Source organism: Lissotriton vulgaris, chromosome 11, assembly GCF_964263255.1.
Source record: "Lissotriton vulgaris chromosome 11, aLisVul1.2, whole genome shotgun sequence".
Taxonomy (NCBI): Eukaryota; Metazoa; Chordata; class Amphibia; order Caudata; family Salamandridae; genus Lissotriton; species Lissotriton vulgaris.
Genome location: NC_141699.1, coordinates 422,567,469 through 422,574,886, shown reverse-complemented (window position 1 = coordinate 422,574,886; position 7,418 = coordinate 422,567,469). Strand labels below are relative to the sequence as shown.

Genomic DNA, 7,418 nt, shown 5'->3' with positions numbered 1-7,418 from the left:
CACTCTGCCCCCCTACTCATTTTCAACTTGACACCTCATTTGAGATGGAGAGACAGATAGGTGCATAAAAAGTTGTAAATAAAGGATGGTAGAAGAAGTGAAGTGAAGTAAAGATAGAGCTATGACAAAGAAAGTGATGAAGCACAGGAAGAGAAGTAGAGGATCATAGGCAGACGTGACATAGAGGTTATCATAAACAGGGGTGGACAGAGAAATGGGGTAAATAGAATGACATGAATTAGTGATTGGCGGAGTAAAGAGTGTTGAGGTACAACAAGAAATATAAGTAGCAAGAGAGATATGACGTAGAGTAAGGTAATAAATAAATAGAGAGAAGAGGCAGGGCAGAGTCAGACTGACCTATAGAGCAATCAGGCAGAACCCTATGGCTGGTGTGAAGTCATCGTGTGGGCCGTATTCTGGCTGTTTGTGGGGCTGTTTTATGAGCTGCTAGATCGATTTTTACTGTTTTTCCTGATAATAAAACAAAAATTGCCTGCAGCATGGCCAAATCCATGCAGTCTTCAATACCTGGCTAAACACTTATAAAGCAAACCTTTACAAGTTCAAGCTGTTCCAATTTGCAAACATGACAACTTTTTAAACTTTCTAATTCACTAAAGGGGGCCACGTCTATTTTGGTGCCCCGACCTATTTTCTGTCCCAGTCCAACCCTGAGGCAGGGAAGGCAGAGGAAGATAGATGAACAGATCCAACTAATTTTTAAAGTCAAAATGTACATGGTCTTTCTGTGTGGGCAGTGCCAGAGACTCTCCACTGCCGGATTCAAGGTAGAAGGCCCCATGGTCTTTGGCAGCATGTCTCCTTTGGTGATACAAACATAGGGCTAGCCCAGCTCCAAAATCAAATCAAGGGCTATGAGCAAAGTGGGGCACAATATGACACAACAAGCAGAAGCAGGTAATGTGGACATCGCAATAAATGGAAGCATTGGCAAAGCTGGTTTGGTGGTTATATCTGTTTGTATTCTTTATTTTCGAGCAGACACCACAAAAACATACTTGTGTCTACGCAAAAAATTACATTTCAAAATAAAATAATATTCTTATGTAATTGAACAGTAGGGGATCACTCTTCAAGGGAGGCATACCAAGAACAAGTATAGAAACCCTTTAGTGTTTTAATGCACATGACAGGTACATATGTTTCAGGTGGGCACCAAGAAAAAGGCACTATTTGTGGGGATTTATGTGGATTGGCCACTGAAGGATGTGCTCTCCAGTGTATGGAGAGTCACACTTGTGAGACACGTGGCTTTCGTACATGGCTCGTGTGTTCAGATAGTGTGTGCAAAAAGTCATGTATCTGTTTAAGAGTACTGACTTGGATAAATGTCTAGAAGGGGAACAGATGTATGAACACGCTTCACCCACTGCAATGTTCTTGTTGTGTGCACCCTCCTAGCCCTATGATATTTACGTCAACATTTCCGGTTACCTTCTCCACTTCTGACTTAAAGTCATTGCTTCTGAGGTGGTCATCTTGTGGTGTTGCAGCAATCACACAATCTTTCCTCAAGACAGCTCGCCTTTGAGGTGCTATGCAAAAGTACTAAATCAAACAAAATCAAGCAATGTTTTCTGGTTTCTTTAGTTATCTTCGTGCCTCTCGTGCCTCTGACCTGGCATTTTAACTATGTTTTGCATCGTCTCGATATAATATTGGCACATATGTTTTCCATTGTACATTCACTGGCACTTTAATTCCATTGCCATATTGTCTGTCAGAAAAATTCCGATGGATATATTAACTGACCCAATATTAGTGATCACAGTCTAATGTTTCCATTTGAGGTAAATACTGCGGTAATGTCCAGCGATGGTAATACTGTTAATTTAGCATCTAAAAGTATTGTAATAAAGGTGAGAAGTACCTTGTGATAACCGAGATGCTGAACAGCAATGTATGTATTTTTATTCAAGTGATTTCTTCCAGCTGGTAGTGGTGGAAAACATTGATAATAATACTGTGAGATGCCTGGGTTTTTAATGCTTCTGTTGTATTGTACCACATTTGAAAACATTTAGGGAAACCCAATCACTGGGCATTACCATTACGGCCTTTCCACCGACTGCTGGGTGAGCTGGACTGCGATTCCAAAACTTCTAGTTTAAGAGAGTTCCGATTTAGCGGCCATATTGTTTCTGGCATTTTCTGGCAGATTAGTGTGCCTGTCGATAGGAATTCAAAAGAAACCAAGATTTTTTTGTTGCTTTCTTTAAGATCTTTTATTGCAAATGTATCAAAAATGTAGGGATAGCAAAGAAGAATGCTGAGGATTGAGGAAAGCAATATACAGTTATGTGATACATTCATTTGCAATAAGAAGGTGGACAAGTCTCTGCAGGTGCTTCATACTCTCTTCTCTAGAAGCAGATGGTAATTCCCAGGATGGTGATGATGATGGAGTTGGCACACTCGCTGAAGGTCGCTATATCTGGTTTACCACACAGAGAGGAAGGAAATAAAAAGTTGTTATTGAATAGCTAACACGAGATAGTAGGATAAAATGGTGACTTGGCGTAAGCATTAATACTTTAGGATTATACAATGACAGCATAGATTTCATTGGACCAATATGTAGTTATTACTACATGTATGCATGATCCGAGAATAAGGCAATGCTGCATTGAATCTCAGAGTATGGTTTATTCCAGCAAAAGGATAGTAGAAAACAAACAGAAATAAATGTGGAAAGTGTGCATTAACATTTTATTCACCATTTATTTAAATATGGCGCTAAAGCTGGACCTCGCACCCAGCAGTGGCATTGTTACCGCTGGACAGCATTACAGATATAGCATCAAAATCCAAGGAGTTCCACATGGTTAACAAAGAAAATTATAAAATTAAATTAAATTATTGTATTTTCACTTTGTGCTCGTGACATTGTGCTAAGATAATACCCGTTTGGCGATAAAAGGTGATGCAAAAGCGATAAAAGGCGTTTAGAGCGGCTTTTTTTATCGCTTCGCAGTTCTGGGGCCGCGTTGATAATAGAGCGAAGTTGTGTCTGCTAGTGTTTCCATAACGTGTTAGTCATGAACGCCTACTTTGCATGTCATTAGAGATATATATCGCTGACATGCAAAGTGGAAAAGAAACGAAAGCTAATGCCTGTAATCCTGCGCTAACGCCTGTTAGCGCAGGCTTGTTAATAGGGCCGCTTTTTCGGCAAAAAGTGCCACAAAAGTGGTGATATTGCTCTTGATAATATGCCCCTGTGTTTTTAATTATTTGGGTTTACTTTATCTGTAGTGCATGGAAAATACTAGGATGAATCCTATCTGCAAATCCCTGTACTACAGAATATAGAGGCAGTGGTAAGTAAGTTATTATTTGTTGTATGATTCATAAATATCATTACAAAAACTAAACACACGGTTTAACATTATACAATAGATTTTATACACAATTGAGTTTCATCAATACATAAAAAGTGTCACTTTCATGTGATTTTATATTCCTAAAAGCATGTTACATAAACATTTTCATTTTTATAGGCTGAAAAAATGGTCTCAACAGTGGTGCATATTTGCAAAACCATGGAGTGGCAACAAGCTAAACCAATGGCAGGGCCACATGCTCTGACACAAACATCCACTATATTGGTGGCCTGTGGGGCCAGCAATATAACCATCTTTCTCCTCTCTCACTGTATTAAATGTGCATGAAGATTGTCCGTGCGTCTGCAATATGACAATGCCTCTCCTCTCTTACTATATTAATTGATGGAGCAAGGATTCGCATATGAAGCGACTTGCTCATACTCATGAACGTCTAATAACAAATAACAAAGTAACCAACCTGTTTGTTTTACTAATTTTGCACATCTTACACTTACATGGGGAATCCGAGAGAAGCTTGCTTATGTGTTTTCTAATCCTAATACGCTTGCATCTAATATGGCTGCTGCTACGTGGGAATTTCTACTGCATGCGTCTGTCATACCAACGTGACATGACGTACTCGCAGCTTTGGAGGGAACCTTGTCGCATCTGTGCACTAGTGCTAAAATGGCTGTTCTGTGTTCTCACATGCAAGAGGCTTGCACTGCTGCTTTAGCTAAGCTGTTCGTTTTGCTTAATCCTAATGCTATTGTTTATATTAAATTAATGGATATAGTGTAGAGATTCAGGGTATACAGTGTAATCATTTATTACTGTGTTCTAAATTGTTTCCTTTTACTTTTCATCTATCGTATTCTTTGGGCCTGGGAGGTGCTAACTACTCCTTTTTGGAAGTCCTTTCTGCGCATGTCACCCTGCAGAGGGAAGATGAACTCTGCGGCATTGAAACCCAGCCAGATGGCAGCAACAGCCAAGATGCGCCTGGGAAGACGACCTGTAACCCAGCTAGAAGCAGCTGAACTGTACTGAAAATTGTTACATTGTATTCAATGTTATATTCACCTCTGTTACCCAAAAGGTATATGTCATGAGAACCTGAAATTTAATGGACGTAGACGAAATTTACCTAAGGAGACTGAGAAAGTCCAACATTTTGGTGGCGTGATGACCTGCCTCCTCCTTTGTCCAATCAAAATTGGGGATCCTTACACTTGTAACATTGGGGGTGGTACACTGACCTGAAAAACAGTATAATTAGCGTAGGTTTAGCTAGAGAAATTGTCCGACTTGTCTGAATAGCTGACCTGTCACTGACTCAACGCACTCAATAGGTGACTAAGAGCAGAGAGATGCGGAGCACTCTGTCGGGAGGTTCAAGAACCCAATTGTTGTTTTTGGGAAGTGAAAGTGCTGGTGAAGCACTTTGTTGGTGAAAGTTGTAACCCAATCGGGGTTTTGGCAGATTTCTTGCAGAGAGGGAGTAGCGCAGGCGTTGCAACCGAAACTGCGGGTGCTGGTCTTAACCTTTGGTGATCCGGTCCTGATCCAAATTCTGGGGTTATCCTGTCCTGATTGTCCTGGAGCTGCACCTGCTTGCCTACTGACACTAAAGTCTTTGCGGTTTCTCCTGTTCTTTCCAACTGACCCGTGGCCAGGGTTGGTCTTCACACTATTCTAGGTAAATATAAATCTGTGTGGGTAATTGTCTTTCTAAATTGCGTCCTTTTCTTTACCCTCCCTGAAATTTGCAAAGCTTTGATTGCATATGTTCCTTTTCTTTCCCGTCCCTTGGTAAATGAGATTTTCATCTATTATTGTCTAATAGCGTGTTCCACTTTTTTACCCACCTTTAGTAAAATGCTAAATGTTTCTATATTAGTATATGTTCTTTATCTCACCCTCCCTAAAAGGAGATAAGCTCAATTTATAGTATGTTCCAAATCTTACCTTCCCTATAGCTGTTGAGCTAAAATCTGAATAATCGAATCATACAAGTTGAGTTCTCCTTTTTCAAACTGTCAATGAATTATGAAAGTCTTTGGGTTTAGTATGTTTCCTTTCTTTACCCTCCTTTAATCAAGTTGCGAAAGTCTGTTTTCTAAAATTAGCATGTTCCTTGTTTCCACCTTCCCTTTATTTCAAATTTTCTAAATGGTTGGCATAATCTATCTTATTCATAGCTATACGCTGTTTCTGATCTTGGTTATTTATAGTTTGACTGCATTTAACCTGTGGCTTATGACTTTTGATGATGATGATTAGATAAAGAGTTTGAACCTACCCTGAGTCGGTGGTTATTATATACATGCAAATGTTATGGTATTTTTGAGTGCCTTTTCTTTAATTTTAATTCCCTGATTCATCGTGTTTAGGTGTCTAGTGACAAGGATTGGTAAGTTACTGGTATAGGAATTAGTATAAACACAAGCTGATACGAGAGCGTGGGTTACCTGTCTGAGGTATATAAAATGTATGACCTTTTTGAAGTATGGGCCCAGGCGAGTATTGGTAAGACCCTAGTCGGGTGACCTGGGCGCTCTGTCAAAAGGTGCATGGAGACTGGACATGTTTCAGGCCATGCTCTATCTAAATATTCTTTTCTGAGGAATTTTTATTTTTTTAAAGAAAATGACATGATTGCCTTTTTAAAGTTATGGTGGGGGTTGAGTTGGTCACTCAAAATGAAAGTGTGCATGTGATAGGAGGAATGAGTTTTCAGCAACTAATATGCTGACTTTGTAGGGCAAAATGATTGTGACAGACATAATTAGAGCCTATTTATTCATTAGTCATGTAGAGGCATTTCGTAAGACTGCTGTTGGTGCAACTTTGAAAGGATGAGACAGACAATAATTATAATTCTGCTCAGAGTTGCCAGTTTTGCAATCTTAATGGAAGTGGTCACTATTGTAACAGTACTAATGATAGTTAGTGGAACAGGATGATTTTCATTGACCAGAAGAAGCTCCTATCATAGAAAATGTTGGAGACAAATGCAATAGATCACACAACTACATATTTTGAAAGCACAGAGAGTGTTTCTTTAAATTTCTCTTGAAATTGCGGAATAAAGTTATAGATTGCGACAAGGCAGGTAGTTTAATCCATATCACAGCTTCTGCTGACTCACAGTATTCCTTACAAGCTTAGAAGAAAAAACACGTTAAAGGTTGGGATCATCTGTTGATCTCCAGGTTCTCTGTGGTTTTTAAAAAAAGAAGCAGCTGCTCAAATAACAAACTTCTACACCGTAAGAAGCCTTCCACATTACACATAATCCTTTAGCATGGCCTGGGTTTCGGACATTAGACAATCTAATTTCTGGTGTAAAATGGACATATGCTCATATTCTCATAGACCACGCACTACATGAGCCATTAAAGAGGTAACAAAAACAAGACACAGGAAAAGGACCAATTGCTTCCAGTGCTAGAATTCTAGAAGAAATTAAACCCAATTTATGTTTTTCTGAAATTCCAGCAAAGATATTTTTGTCATACAGGTTTTTCTGGGTAGTAAACAATGCAAGATGTGATTGGAACGTAGCTAGAATAAGGCAATCAGAGATCTCTTCCTAAACAAAAAATTGCATCTGAGTGTCATAAATGTGTATTTGAAATCTCAGCCCATGAGCCACAAGAATACCCACCATATGGACCATGCATAGCACTGGTGACAAGACTGATCTCTGGGGTTTCCGTTTTCCAAGGTTTTTACTTCTTAGGTGTATTCATCTAGATGGATATGTTGCTGGTGATGCGTTAAAAAATGATATGATCCACTCTAGAGCCTAACCACCCACTACTAACTGTTTGAGACAGTTGAAAAGCAGACCATGAGCCATCAACGGCTGCTGAGCTGCGCCTTAACCTGAGTCTCAGATATTCAAATGGCTGCTCCTTGATATCGAGGACTATTGACTAGCTATCAAATTCTACCGCCTATTTATCGCAAGCTACCACAATATTTAGCTACCCATGGAGTTGCAAAAACACCTCAGTATGTAGCACTTTTTACCCTTTTGTGGGCCCAAGTTTATCAAGCCTC

At 39.5% G+C, this 7,418-nt stretch overlaps 1 protein-coding gene across 1 annotated transcript in view; it reads right to left on the bottom strand.

Moving 5' to 3' along the window:
- Positions 1-964: 964 nt before the first annotated feature.
- Positions 965-7,418, bottom strand: part of LOC147679932 (gastrokine-1-like) — a 31,531-nt gene continuing 25,077 nt past the window's right edge. The window contains exon 6 of the mRNA XM_086943499.1: positions 965-2,458. Within this exon, the coding sequence (XP_086799625.1) occupies positions 2,388-2,458 (71 nt within the window). The 3' untranslated portion in view covers positions 965-2,387. The remainder of the gene's footprint in view (positions 2,459-7,418) is intronic.